Source organism: Gadus chalcogrammus, chromosome 12 (assembly GCF_026213295.1).
Source record: "Gadus chalcogrammus isolate NIFS_2021 chromosome 12, NIFS_Gcha_1.0, whole genome shotgun sequence".
Taxonomy (NCBI): Eukaryota; Metazoa; Chordata; class Actinopteri; order Gadiformes; family Gadidae; genus Gadus; species Gadus chalcogrammus.
Window position 1 is genome coordinate 12,892,175 of NC_079423.1, and position 14,472 is coordinate 12,906,646.

General features: G+C 44.2%; 2 protein-coding genes across 2 annotated transcripts; both read left to right on the plus strand.

The window, feature by feature from the left end:
• The first annotated feature begins 66 nt into the window (after positions 1-66).
• LOC130393123 (pre-rRNA 2'-O-ribose RNA methyltransferase FTSJ3-like) lies at positions 67-8,172 on the plus strand. The gene is made up of 21 exons (XM_056603712.1): positions 67-244; positions 387-492; positions 603-649; positions 770-849; positions 1,373-1,472; positions 1,629-1,823; positions 1,939-2,054; positions 2,247-2,351; positions 2,600-2,700; positions 3,084-3,170; positions 3,390-3,572; positions 3,837-3,969; positions 4,368-4,567; positions 4,971-5,121; positions 5,280-5,364; positions 5,466-5,598; positions 5,684-5,778; positions 6,039-6,141; positions 6,531-6,714; positions 7,214-7,308; positions 7,437-8,172. Exons 1-21 carry the CDS (start codon positions 178-180, stop codon positions 7,744-7,746), a joined length of 2,676 nt encoding a protein of 891 aa, XP_056459687.1. The 5' UTR covers positions 67-177; the 3' UTR covers positions 7,747-8,172.
• A 323-nt stretch (positions 8,173-8,495) lies between these two features.
• Positions 8,496-14,261, plus strand: LOC130393124 (chloride channel CLIC-like protein 1). Its single transcript, XM_056603713.1, has 11 exons — positions 8,496-8,665; positions 8,831-9,016; positions 9,541-9,633; positions 9,799-9,909; positions 10,217-10,438; positions 10,630-10,770; positions 10,865-10,964; positions 11,123-11,220; positions 11,398-11,544; positions 12,265-12,927; positions 13,898-14,261. The coding sequence occupies exons 2-11, from the start codon at positions 8,867-8,869 to the stop codon at positions 13,973-13,975; spliced, it is 1,803 nt and encodes a 600-aa protein (XP_056459688.1). The 5' UTR covers positions 8,496-8,665; positions 8,831-8,866; the 3' UTR covers positions 13,976-14,261.
• Positions 14,262-14,472: the final 211 nt, after the last annotated feature.

Below are 14,472 nucleotides of genomic sequence, written 5' to 3' on the forward strand. Positions count from 1 at the left end.
TAGATGGCAGTAATGCCAAAATGACTTCGGCGAAGAAGACGACCGCATGACCTGTGACGTAGAATAGATGCGCCCAGAGATCCACACGTGTTTTGTTCCAGGGATGTGTGGTCCCTGGGTTTTGATCGGTTAGAAAATATTTTCATATAATTACGGACAAAATCAAAAGGAAACAAAATGGGAAAGAAATCAAAAATAGGAAAGGCCAGGAAGGACAAGTTCTACCACTTGGCCAAAGAAACTGGTAAGGATTTAAGATCCGGATTATTTTAGCAATTTAGAATCTAGCCCTGTTGGCATGACATCAGTAGATGTTGGTATATCAATCAGAAGCATTACTTGTTAAGTTGATCTGTTATGTGATAATTTACTGTTTTCTCCTACAGGCTATCGGTCTCGTTCCTCCTTCAAGTTAATTCAGCTTAACCGTAAATTCCAGTTTTTACAAAAAGCCAGAGCGTTGGTTGACTTGTGTGCAGCCCCAGGCGGATGGTGAGTACATTCTCGAGTCTCGACTGACTTCAAACAACCCTGACATCCACATTTAAATACCAACTCGATAGAATTAAGCACTTACACGTTTATTCTATCTCCTATCACAGGCTGCAAGTGGCTTCAAAGTTTATGCCCATCTCCAGCCTCATTATTGGTAAGCATGGTGGTCTGATAATGGTTATGCAAATACGTGTTCTGCCTTCACTTCAGTGTTGACTTTTTATACCTTGCGTTGTACAGTTGACAGTATTTGAGATGTTTTCCTTATTTACAGGTGTGGATTTGGTGCCTATCAGAGCTATCCCTAATGTGGTGACTCTACAGGAAGACATCACTACTGACAAATGCAAACAGGTGAGAGAGCCTTTCTCACATTTATATTTGACGAACAAGACGTTGATTCCGTCGGAGCTGGTCCTGCTATCATCTGTAATAAACATGACGTCCTACATAAATTGATGCACATATTGGAAAATCAATGAAGACCTAGTTTATTTACAATCAATATATTTTCTTACCAAGTTAATATAAGTTGTATTTTGTAGAGTTGCTGAAAATTAATTGAATTATAAAAATTTTGTTTGTGCTTTATATAGTAATTATTGTTAATTACCTTCCCTTGTTTACATAATTCGAAGTAACTCGCATATTGAGTCTGTATATGTTGTGTATTTTAGTTGAAGTCTTTTTGCACTATTATGTTATATGTTGTGTAGTAAATATGTTAATAGCAAATTTGGAGTATGGGGAAACGCAATTTTGGTCCTCTATATGTAACTTGTTGGTCTGACAATAAAGTTCACTGACTTTGACTTAAATTCCGATTGCCCAGCACTTAAATAATGTAATAATAGATCACTAAATGTCTTGTTCCCAGGCTATTCGGAAGGAGCTGCAGACCTGGAAGGTGGATGTTGTCCTCAATGACGGTGCGCCCAACGTAGGTGCCAACTGGCAGCATGACGCCTTCACCCAGGGTAGGTACTCTTCAATTATTCAACAAACATTTCCACACTTTTTGTTTTATTTTTAAGGGAAACCTAAGATAATCCAATGCATTCATAAATTATTATTAAATCCCCAACAGAGTAATCTTCTCAATGCCAAAGCTAAATCTCCTTCTGTTCTTCCAGCTCACCTCACCCTCATGGCCCTGAAGCTGGCCTGTGAGTTCCTGAACAAGGGGGGCTCCTTTATCACCAAGGTCTTCCGCTCCAAGGACTACCAGCCGCTGCTCTGGATCTTCCAGCAGTTCTTCAAGAAGGTGCAGGCCACCAAGCCCCAGGCCTCCCGAAATGAGTCTGCTGAGATCTTCGTGGTCTGTCAGGGTCAGTGATGCCGACATACACCCTTTATCCTTAACAAGGCGTATTTTTTGGGTGTTCATTGTTGGTCATAGGCTTGATAACCTGAGGGATGGCCCTGTTCTCTCTGGCTATGTAGGTTTCCTTGCCCCGGACAAGATTGACAGCAAGTTCTTCGACCCCAAGCATGCTTTCAAAGAGGTGGAGGTTCAGGCCAAGACCGTTAAGGAGTTGATCCCTGTCAAGAAGCCCAAGGTGTGTGTGTGTGTGTGTGTGTGCATCGACGTGCGCGCATGGGTACAATAAATAGATAGAAGCTTCTTAATCACTTTGACCCTTTTATGAACAGTGGGTTTGTTGGGTTCTGCATCCATTTCAGATTGAGGGTTGATTAGGTTGTTCTCGGCTCCTTAAATGCAAAAAGTAACATGCTTTCCCCTGTTTAAGGCGGAGGGATACACCGATGGTGATCTGACCCTCTATCACAGCTTCACACTGTCAGAGTTTCTCAAAGCTGAGAACCCTGTGGATTTCCTGGGCAAGGCCAGCACGGTAAGATGCTTAATGATATTCAACCCATGTATTCAAAAGTTTTTAAGTTTTAACTTGACCCATTAAACCCCCTCTAATTATAATTACAGCAGTCTCTGTAGGTCTCTTTGTCCTTTGACTTGTGTACTGTAAAAACAAGTGACCTATATTGCTTGCCTTTGGTCTTTGACCATTGGACGGTTTAATACCTTCAAGTTCTGCTTTCCATTATATGTAATAAAGTTTATGTGTTTTTGTTTGCCATCTAGATCACTTTGGACAGCCTAGAGCTGGAGTCTCAGGAGATCACTACAGACGAGGTCAAAGAGTGTTGCCGTGACATCAAGGTGCTGGGCCGCAAAGATCTCCGGTAAGACTTTTCTGGGATGTATTTGCGAATAAGAATTAGTCAAGTGTTTTTCTCAACTAGTTTTATGCACACAATATGCTACACTTGCTGGGTGCTTTTACACCCAATGGGTTGTCGTGCAAAGTTTAACATGAGGTCAAGTGCTATCTAGCTGGTATATGTGAGGAACATTATCGATGTAGTAATAATTGGAATGTTTAAAACTAAGCATGGATACTACGTAAATCATGTATAACAAATATTGAGGATGTGCGCCTCAACTTTTGGTATCGATCACTCTTTTCTTTGTATTGTTCTGTTGGCTTTTTATTAATAACTTTTTTTTTTTTTTTTTGCGTTTGTTTCAATCCGTCTGTCCTGCTCTCCCTTCCCTCCAACAACAGTCTGCTGCTGAACTGGCGGACCAAGCTGAGGAGATATCTGTCCAAGAAGATCAAGGATGAAGCCAAGCAACGCGACCAGGAGATTGTGTAAGCCAACAGCACGTCAGTAGTATTGGTAGAATTTCAGTGACCCGGGTTCGATTCCTGCCCGGGGTCATTTGCTGGATGTCCTCCCCTCTATCTCCCAAACCTTCCTCTCTATCTCACTCTATAAAAAGTAAACAAATATGAAAATAAATCTTAAAAAATAAAAGAATTTCACAAAATGTGATGTTTACATTTTTTTTTTTTTTCATTCTCCTTCAGCCTGAACTCTGACGAGGAGGACGACGACAGCGACACCGACGTGAAACCGGATAAGCCCGTCAAGGTGGACGCGGCGGAGGGGGAGGGGGAGACCGCCACGGAGAAGGAGGACGAGGCGGAGAACGAGGCGATGGTGACGCAACTGGCGGAGTTGAAGGCCGAGGAGATCGCCGATCTGAGACGGTAAGGGATCGCAACGGATTCCCAGGTGTTCCTAATGGATATGACGTATCAATCAATGAAACGCATTTAAAAGAATTGGCGCTGTGACACAAGTTAAGGTTGTTTAGGGGTGTGGTTAGATTAAAACATGTATATATTTGGAATATAGTCTGCAAAAATGTACCCTCTCTGTGGTCAACGTGAAACCATGATATACATCCCTTGAAATGACAACTCCCAAGAGGGTCCTGACTGATGCACCCGTGGGCCTGCGTGTCCCTGCAGGAAGAAGAAGAAGCTGTTGAAGGAGAGGAGGAAGCAGAGGGAGAGGGTGGAGCTGAAGATGGACCTGCCCGGTGTCTCCATCGCCGACAACGAGGACACGGCCATGTTCTGTCTCAGTAGCATCAAGGCCAAGGTGTGTGACACACACACACACACACACACACACACACACACACACACACACACACACACACACACACACACACACACACACACACACACACACACACACACACACACACACACACACACACACACACACACACACACACACACTTCCCCTTGCTGTTAGCATTAGCGACTCGATTGCATTCAGGAGACAATGGGTACAGGATCGTGTTGATCACAGTGTTTGACTTCCAGCGAAAGCTACTAGGTTCAATCCCCATCTTCAAAACCTACCCCTAGGCATCCTATGGCGAGATGCAAAATCCTACCTGCTCATTAATGACATGTGTGTATAGTATAAATATTGCTTAATTTAAAGTGTCAAAAGCCTTTATTGTGGCCTTAATTCATTCCTCCTTCTAGGCCTTGGGGGAGATCTCCAAGGGGGACATGCTGGCTGCCGACAGCCTGGTGGAGGGAGAGGAGCACTTCCACATCTCCGAAGACGAGGAGGACAACGAGGAGGACAAGATGTCCCTGGCCTCTGACCTAGATGAGGAAGAGAGGGACGAGGTGGAGGAGCAGGAGATGCAGCTGGATATGCTGGAGAAGCAGAAGAAAAAGTAAGGGCGCTTGTGTGTCTTATGGTCTGAGGGGAACCACTGGATCGGAGTCTAAACTGTTTGCCGAGTTAAGAAAGGTTTTGTGTAGTTTTTGTTCTATATTAAATAAATTGTATTTATGTTGTTATCTCTTATGGTAGCCCCAATAACAATTGTTTCAAATAATGCCATGTAAAACAATATCTTGTATAGATCATAATTCTTTCCAACCCTTTGTAGAACAGCTCGCTAGCACTTCCTAGTGTAAAGATTTCAATATTTATAGATAAAAAGGGTAGTAAAAATAAAACATAGCAGAGGTAAATAAATAACCCCTATAGTAAAAAAAATGTACGCCGGCAAGGTTGGTTGAGGTAAGAGTTTCATTGGCTTGTATAGTAAACTGCGTTTTGTTGTACTCCAGGGTGGCCTTGAAGGAGGCAAAGGCAGCAGCCGAGAAAGAGAAGGAGGAGGAAGAGGAGGAGGAGGAGGAGAAGGGCCCAGGAGGTCTGCTGGTGAACTTTGAAGACAAAGATGTGAAGAGAGAGCGTGAGACCAACCTGTGGTTCAGCAAGGTTTGTTTGACTGTTCACCTTTAATTCGCCTTCCTGTCTTTGTCTCTCAGATGCGCACAGAAGGGACATAAGAGGCCAACGTGTGTGGTGTAGCTAGATTGTACGTGAAGATGGATTTAGAGGATATATTTTGACGAAGACGGCTGTTTACTCTTCAGGGGATCTTCTCCGAAATCGACCTGGAGAAGGACGCGGAGAATGAACTCCAACAGACCGAGAAGCTGCAGAGCCAGGAGGCACTAGGTTATAATCTTTCTTATTATGGTTGTTATTATTGGGAAAGGTCCAGCGATAACTCATGAAGCCATTTTTCGTAATAACAATAAGAACCTTTGTGGTTTCAGAACAAAGCCGTGAGGGTGAGCTGGAGGAAGAGGAGGTGACAGCTGACCAACCAGAGGCGGAGGCGGGACCAACACAGAAAACCGAGGATGCATATAACAGTGACTCGGACTCGGACAGTAGTGATGATGAACCGTAAGAAATCATTATTCATGTTGTGTTCCCTGGTAAAAAAAAATAAATGAAGCACATTTGGTTAATATTTGTTGTGCCTTTTTAGGGACATTACGACAATGAGGCGAGGCAAAGGGGCCGGCGGGCTGAAGGCCAAAGCCGCTAAGGAGGACTTCCAGGTTGTTCCCGTGGAGCGCAGCAGTGAGTACAACCCTCGACCCTACTTTAAAATGGGGGGACATTCGCTCATCTGCTCAAGATCACCAGAGCCGGCATCAAACTCAAGAGGCTGCTAGGTTTAGGAACGTCCTCTTGAATCGGATTGATAACTAATAAATGCATACCTGAATGGGACCGGATTTTCAAGTGTGTTTTTATAAATGATAATTTTTACATTCAGTCAGCTCTGAATGAGGGATCTCAGGTGTGTAATGAGGTCTCTTAATTTCTCTTTGCGCCAGACAAGAGACACAGAGTGCTGGATGCAGAAGGCTTGGCCCTGGGCTGTCAGATCGCCTCGTCCAAGAAGCGGGGCAGAGACCTCATGGACGACTCCTTCCACAGGTGTGTGTGACCGGACCTTCGTCTAATCCCACCCAGATGATATTGTTTGAAGTTTGATGACATTTACTATAAGGGCCCGCGAAGTGAACACAAACTCATGCAGACTGTCCTCTGCAGAAATATACCCTCAAAATCCCTTCTGAAAGCTTAGTCCACATTCGGCAGAACAAAACCATAACGATACTAGCAGTTGCTATTACATTATAATCGTACCATAGCGAAATGAAAATCTTTGTGTGTGTGGTTAGGTTGGCATTTTCCACTTGTTTTTTTAAAAGATGGCATCCAAGTGCTATCCTCCGGGTCGCGAGCGCCGAACCATTATTCCGCTGTGGCTGTTTGAGTACCACTGTACTGACCCCGTGTCCCATGGTGGCGTGTCCCACCAGGTTCGCCAACTCCGAGGGCCAGTGGGAGGTGCCCGAGTGGTTCTTCGACGACGAGCGGAAGCACCGCAAGAAGCCGGTGCCGGTGACCCAGGCGATGGTGGACGAGTTCAAGCAGAAGTGGAAGGAGATCAACGCCCGGCCCATCAAGCGCGTGGCCGAGGCCAAGGCCAGGAAGAAGAAGAGGGTGAGAGGGGGGGCGGGCAGCACAGGGCACCCTTGGATGTGTTCATCTGAACGGTCCAAAGCCAGAGGAATATGATGTAGGGCTGTGCGATTAATAAAAAATGTATTGCGATTTCGATTTTTGCGTCAACGCAAAAAACTATTTCTTCATTATTTTCAATCTCAACATTTTCTATTTCAAAGTTTTCTGTATTTTCTTTAGGGGGAAGTTTTTAAGTACTCATTTACAAAGTGTTTTTTGGAGGGAAGAAATGCATCATGTTTTCAAACTCATAAATAATCGTTTGAATAATCGTGATTTCAATATTGACCAAAGCGGTTGTGATTATTTTTTTCCATTATCGAGCAGCTCTCGTATGATGGCACTTATGTTCTCTTCTTGACCACTGAGAAGGGTCTGGATATAGAAAGTGTTCGTTTGCGTGACTGAAGGGGAGGTTGTCAAAAGGAATGCTGCTCTTGCTAAGATTTTAATTTATTTTCTATGTGTGCGTCTCCAGATGATGAAGAAGATGGAGTCCGCGAAGAAGAAGGCAGAGGCCGTGGTGGACACAGTCGACATCTCCGAAAAAGAGAAAATGTCCGCGCTCAAGAGGTACGGCAAACCACCGCCAATGCTGTGTATATATCTATCAGCGCCCATGCTATTAGCGTCCATGGTATTAGCATCTTGGCTCGCGACTACGAATGAACCATCTCTCTTGTCGTTTCGTCCTCCCACAGCATCTACAAGAAGGCGGGCGTGGGGAAGGAGGAGAAGCGGGAGGTGACGTACGTCGTGGCCAAGAAGGGCTCGGGGGGCAGGGTGGGCCGGCCGTCCGGCGTCAAGGGACACTTCAAGGTGGTGGACAGCCGCATGAAGAAGGACATGCGGGGCATGCAGCGCAAAGAGCAGCGCAGCAAGGGCGGGAAAGGCGGCAAAGGCGGGAAAGGCGGGAAAGGCAAAGGCGGCAAGCCCGGTATGGGCGGTAAACCCAAGGGATCCAAACCAGGGAAAGGAAGAGTACCGAAGGGCGGAAGGAAAGGAAAATGAGCTTTGGACCGGTGACTGGTGGACTTTTTCTTTTTCTGTCTTTTTGTTCTTTGGAAGACAGGTCTGAGAGGTTGAATGGAGGGCATCTACAGAGCCACGACAGCGGTCACATCTTTGGCTTGTGTCGTTGGTGGAAGTCAAAGTTGACACCCTTTTATAATAACCTGTTGACCTTCACATTGATGATGCATACGTCTCGTGAAGTTTGGAAAGCTTTCGGGTGTCTAATTATAGGATGTCGGTTTCTCTCTGTATAGACTTTTTGTGTGTGGGCTAATTAAAACCAATCAATAGATGAGTTTGCTCTATAATACACATAAAATATGAATGCATATACATAATATTACAAATGTTTGTAAATGTCACATCATTGTCAACCTTTAGCTGATATTGCATATTTTGCAATAGAAAACCAATAAAAAAAAACATCTAAATTTTTTTTTTGTACTATTGGATGAAATTAAGTTGCATCTCTACAAACCCGATTCAATGTATTGATAGATTTTTCTGGATTATCTGTGACAATGCTTTCCTTCATTACAATTATAAGTATACAGCTTTAAAAAAAATAGCATTACTTTAATCATGGCAGTGTTAATAGTTAAAACCCATTAGCAATCATTATCCCATGCTTTAATGCTAATCTACATTTGATTCAGATGTGCTGATCATCTACAATCGAAGTATTTATGTCACGTTTAATCACATTGTCGTTCCGGAAGTGTTCTGTGCTGGAACTACAAGAGCGCAGTTTGGTTCCGGAAGTAAACATACAGCACCGTTCGCTCATGGAGCTTGCTGTCACGTCCGAAGATTCAGCTCGGGCAAATGTCAGGTCGTCGATTACTTCTACCGGTGAACTAATATCGTCTGATACATTTCCACCATATACCATCGTGTCACCATCCTCTGGTTCGTGGTAAGTATACCTTGGATGGTTACGCTCTATTCACTGTTTACACTCCGTCCGGTGGCGCGAACTAAGTTGAAGGGACTCCCTCTCCGATTCTCAGCCACAAACTAGATAACAACCGCTTCATCGAGCCATGAAGCATTGTAATTTGTATGATTTTTTTTGTTTAAGATAAGGCGTGTTGATGCCACGGATCCACTGATCACCATGTCACAATTCCGTGTGGGACTGCGCCTCGTCGTCCTCATGTGCAGTCTGGCTGCACTTGTACGGACAGAAGAGGAATGGCTTGACCCCTACGATATGTTGAACTACGATGCAGGCACGAAAACGATGAAAAAACAAGGTACAAAAGAGGTAGGGTGGTGACTCTTTTGATTTTTTTGAACATTTTGACCAAATGTTGTGGATGGAGGCCCATAACAATGTCTTTGGTTTGGTCTGTGTATGTACCGCAATGACACTGGTTCTAAACTTCGATGTTCTCACCCATTGCTGTCTCGCTGTTAAGAGCCAGTGTGCTCACTGTTAAGAGCCAGTGAACAAAAATCACTTTGTTTTAAACGTAGTTATTTGTCTTATATGATCGTCAACATAGTTATATATGCCATCGGTCTCCAATTTAGAGGAAAAAGGGGTAAAATCCTATTTTGTTGCCATTCGCCTCAAACCAGAATGTGAACGGTCCCACCTGCTGAGGAGGCAGGTGCCGGGGTTTGTGGACTTGGGATAGTATAAAGCTACGGTGTGATGCAGATTTCATATACAACATCGCTAATTATAACGCTCAACAGTTACACAACGACTGTACTAAGAAAGTTTCATGAAGTTGGCGTGGGTCAGAACCATGCAGCTCTCAATTTGTTAACGTTGTTTTACAGCCAACAACGTATCCCAACGTTCCCACTAAAAGAAGGGAACATGCCGAAGAAGATATGGATTGTAGCAGTCAAGTTTCGGCGTTAAAAACAGAGGTTAGTAATGTTTGGCATTATTTATTTGAGGACACACACCCGCCACACGATCAAAGCATTATCTTTCATTAAAAAGAAAATCCTTGATCCAAAAAAAATACAATCCAAAAGGGAAATAAAAAATCTACCACTTTCGTAATCCTGTATACGGTTCTTCCTCTATAGGTTGAAGATCTGCGGAAGAGCATTGCATCTATTTCACAGCAGCCCACATGCAGCCCTGTTTTTAGGAGATTCTTGACCAGATTTCTGAAGCTGATCGAGAAAGTTGGCTTGGTAGGTTATTTCAAGTGGTTAACCTATTCATGCACAAAAAAAATCCACTTTGGCTCCTCCTAGCGATGTCGATCTGGCCCACTGCTGAACTCTCCGTGGCCATGCCTAAAGATGGAAGTTGCGGCAGAAGTTTTAAAATGCGAATGAAACAGAAACCATATGTATCTTTTAATCATCATCATAATCATAATGCTTTATGTTGTATTTCATCATTCCTCACAGCTCTTCTTTCTTCTGTCCCTCTTGCTTTAACTACATTAGTACCAAACAGGGCAATATTTCTAAAGGTATTTTATTTTATTTCCAGCCCACCGACAACACGGACAGCTTCTATAACGCTAAAGTGAAAGTCACCAGACGGGGTGTCACAGAGATCCAGAAGTTTCTGGAGTCGGGTGAGATCTGGCAGCAAGGGGCAATGGACGACGTGCTCAGCCAACTGTTGATAGACGTGAAACCTTTGGACTTCGAGGCCTGGAAGTGGCGTTTTGAGGACGTCTTCGGAGTGGAAATTGATACTGTCTTGAAAGTAAGCACACTTCAACGTTAGTGTTCATACCCAAGAAGCCTTTGGTCGGAACTAATATGACCATGTCGTATAGGTTGGATAAGGAGAATACTCTAGAAATCTCATGAGGGCATAACTAAATAATAATAAGGTACAACCAAGTCCAGTATGAATTGAAGTATAACATGCGTTCACCCCCCTTCCCGATGCAGGTGTTTCTCTGCGTCCTCGTCATAGCGGCGGTCATCTGCACTCAGCTGTGGGCCGTGGTCTCCTGGTTCGTCCAGTTCAAACGGATGTTCGCAGTCTGTTTCCTCGTCAGCATTGTGTGGAACTGGTTCTACCTGTACAAGGTAACAGCGATGCCTCTCTTACCTTACAGCCATGCAGTGCACCCACTTTCTCTTCCAAACGGCACCTCTTATGTGTGTTATGTGTGCTCCTCAGATTGAATTTGCCCAGCACCAGAGCCGACTCGCGAAGATGGACACGGCGTATGAGAAATGCACTGGAATGAAGAAAATCGACTGGACTGATAATTTAAAAGGTAAGCTGGAGCCGTGAGTACACATGCATACGTGGGTGTTGTGCATACAGATATTGCTTATTCAATGGCAGTGTTGATTTTGTGAAATAAGTATTCAGTTATATATTAAGGATTTTTTTCAGAAACATTTACTTAGCACATTTCTTTTTCGGTTTCAGAATGGTACAGGACTACCTGGACTCTGCAGGATGACCCCTGCAATGAGTATTATAAAGACCTCATGGTCAGTCCATTCCTACTGGTGCCTCCTTCGAAGGTGAGTCTACTGTGCTTTAGGGCTGTACAATTTATTATTATTAATCGCAATGCCTCTATTGGCCTCCGAGAAAATTCAGTTTTCATTCTGGAAGAAAAATAAGACGTGCATGTAGCTGTGGTTTAAGCAGAAGACTCTGAGCTGAATGGTTGATAACATCCTTCATCCCTTCTCCAGGCCTTCTCGGTCACCATCACCACCTTCTTCACAGAGCCCCTGAAGCACATCGGCCAGGGCATCAGTGAGTTCCTCCGTGCCCTCCTGAAGGACCTGCCCATCACCCTGCAGTTACCCGTCCTCATCACCATCGTGCTCTCTATCCTGGTAGCTATTCTTTACATCATGCACCTGGCAGTCTTGTTGGTGGGGGGGGGGGGGGGGGGGGGTTCGATTCCCAGCGCAAAAGTTCCGGGCTCTCTCCCCCCCCCCCCCCCCATCGCCCGCAGGCTACCTGCTTTCTAAATGCATCTGTTAACTGACTTAAAAGTAGGGAATAGCAGTACGCCGTCACAGACCACCTCTCTACCTCCCTTTTTAATGCCATGTGTAACGGCTTGGCGAGTGATTGATTTCTGCAACATGACGTATTGCCAAGTAACTGATGAAATCAGTGATGAAATGGATGGTGCCAACATGGTACACATCACAAGGTGTAGGTGGGGGAGCAACAAACAAACAAAGTCTTGGTAACTGACAGTTTGACTTATAATGTTGAAAAGGTGAATAATATTATTTTGGTCTATGTTGAAATCACGCTTATTCAAACTATTATTTTTTTTGCCTTAGGACAACGGATGTAAGTTAGCAACTAAGCTAACTCCGGCATATTTATATTGATGCTCTGGCTGACATGTTGATTAATGTGCAATGTCCTAATCAAATAAATAAATAAATAATAATAATGGCTATGGAAATAAGCCAAAAATGTATAAATCCACTGCATGTGGGATTTAGAGCATGGTGATCTTGCTTGTGTAATACAAATTCCAAATGGAGGACCGGGGTATAACTTGCATACGCTACTGTTTTTTGTTCTGTGCACAGGTGGTCATGTATGGAGGGGTGCAGGCAATGTTCCAGCACGGTATAATGGGACCCCTGCGTCTTCGGGACCCTCCCCTCCCTCCAGCGGGGGCTCAGCCACAACTTGCCCAGTGTCAACCCGCTCAGCCACCACCGGCCCAGGTTCAACCCGCGCAGCCACCCCCGGCCTATCTTATGACCCCGGAGCCTCAAGGAGCTGGAGACGCCCCACTGCAGCGACGGCGGGTGCGAGGTGCAAATGGCGCCGTGCGTCGTCGGAGAGTCCAGAGACCCAGAGGGGCGGAGGCGGCCGCAGTAGCAGCCCCCCCCAGGGTGCCCGTGGAGACCCTAGGAGACGAGGGTTACAGCCAAGACGAGACGGACTCCATAGAGCCGTCGCTGCAGTTGTCCGCCGGGGAGCCTCACGCCCCGGGGGACGGGGATTCAGAAGAGTATGAGGGGGAGGAGGTGGACGAGGCGGACGAGGAGGAGTCGCTACGAGGAGCCACGCCGAGGACTGTAGCTCACGATGCTACCAAACAAGCTGAGGCCGAGGCTAAACCCTCGGACCCCAAGCCGACCGTGCCCCGAGCCAAACGCCAGGACAATGTGACGCAGGGTGGCAGAGGAGTTATGACGGATGACCGCAATCCAGCCGGACTACCAGGAGCTGCAAGAGAACAGGTGATTTCCAATGGCCCTGTTGGTCTTGTCGTGTCACTAGGGGCTGTATCCGCTTCCAGCTCAGATGCGGGGAGACGCCTGTCGGGTGAATGTGCGCGACCTGCCCGAGAGCAGGCTGCGTCATCGTAAGCCCTGCATGTGGTTATGAACCAAGCTTCTGTATCAATTTGAAGAATTTTAGACTTAAAGAAATACAATAACTGCGTGTATGAGACTTTTCGCCATGGACAAAGTATTGCTAGAGTTCTCAATAGCGTGATTCATTATTATTTGTTGGTTTCCATAGCGATAGAGGCCTTATTACAAAGGTCAATGACGGTTTTGATAAAAGCGCAGAACAGTGATTACAGTTGAATGATAATCACTTGTCCAACTAAACGGTTAGCTAGCTGGTTGAAATAGGACAGATTTATTCCAGATTAGATTTGGTATAAAGACTGGACATGGGTTGAAGTCCAAATATTCCTGGACTCCAAAAAAATATTATTTTGTTGTCAACCCGCTTCAGCATTGTACATATGGCTGCTCGATTTGTTGAAAAAAATCATAATCACGATTATTTTGGTCTATATTGAAATCACGCTTATTCAAACTATTATTTTTGAGTTTGAAAACATGATGCATTTATTCAGCATTTACTTAAATTTCCCCTTAAGAAAATAAACACAAAATGTTCAAATAGAAAATAATGTACAAATATGTATCCAGCTGTTGTACAATTTCTATAAAACATTTAATAATAAATGAAAAAAATTGTTTCAACTCAGTTATTTTAGTTTGTTGATCGGTTAACCCAAAAAGTACAAAATTATTAATTATTCCACGTCATCATCCATTTATGGGGAAATCTTCTGTCTGAATATGTACTATGTGTTTTTGTATCACATGTTAATAAATGTATATTTCCATTCTACTCATTACCAGCCTTCAATGTAAATCTTTTTCTCTTTTTGTTCTTGTTTTAATGCAGTCATTCATCGTGCTCCCTGAATTCTCCTCTATTGAAACTGTGTGCAGCCCGGTGCAAGAGACGTCTCCGACGCTATAGGCTCTTCTACCCTCACTGCTGCCATGACAAGTGTCTGAACTCTTAAAAGGGCTGCATGTTCTGAATTGTAAATTTAGAACATGCAAGAAAAACTACGCACTTTCTATGCTGGATTTGGGGTTTGATGACGGGGTTTAATGAGACTAATAAGCTTTAAAAACGTGTCTCTAAACAACTTTTATACACTAACTTTGTGACATGTGCGTTTACATTTTCTTGCAAACATTATTTGCATTTAAGATGTAATAAAAGGAATTTAAAAGAAAATTGTTCGTTCATTCAAACTTTATTTTAAGTTTTCAGGGCCATTTTGAGGCATCTAATACTAGTGTAACAGCTGGAGTGGTGCAATGATTAACTATTACATCAGATTGATGTGGACTTGGAAAGGAGGTCTCCGAGAGGAATGCTTTCAGCTGTTAATCGCTGACGTTTGAGAAGTTTTGACCGACGGGACAATTTGGAAATTGAATGGTAGTTATTGAGATGTCTACTAT

Bases quoted from the DNA above. Each gene is read 5' to 3' on its own strand.
- LOC130393123 (XM_056603712.1), top strand. From the start codon at position 178: ATGGGAAAGAAATCAAAAATAGGAAAGGCCAGGAAGGACAAGTTCTAC. The intron at 850-1,372 runs GTGAGAGAGCCT...TCTTGTTCCCAG, and splicing joins CTACTGACAAATGCAAACAG to GCTATTCGGAAGGAGCTGCA. The intron at 5,599-5,683 runs GTAAGAAATCAT...GTGCCTTTTTAG, and splicing joins GACAGTAGTGATGATGAACC to GGACATTACGACAATGAGGC.
- LOC130393124 (XM_056603713.1), top strand. From the start codon at position 8,867: ATGTCACAATTCCGTGTGGGACTGCGCCTCGTCGTCCTCATGTGCAGT. The intron at 11,221-11,397 runs GTGAGTCTACTG...TCCCTTCTCCAG, and splicing joins TACTGGTGCCTCCTTCGAAG to GCCTTCTCGGTCACCATCAC. The intron at 12,928-13,897 runs GTGATTTCCAAT...GTTTTAATGCAG, and splicing joins CAGGAGCTGCAAGAGAACAG to TCATTCATCGTGCTCCCTGA.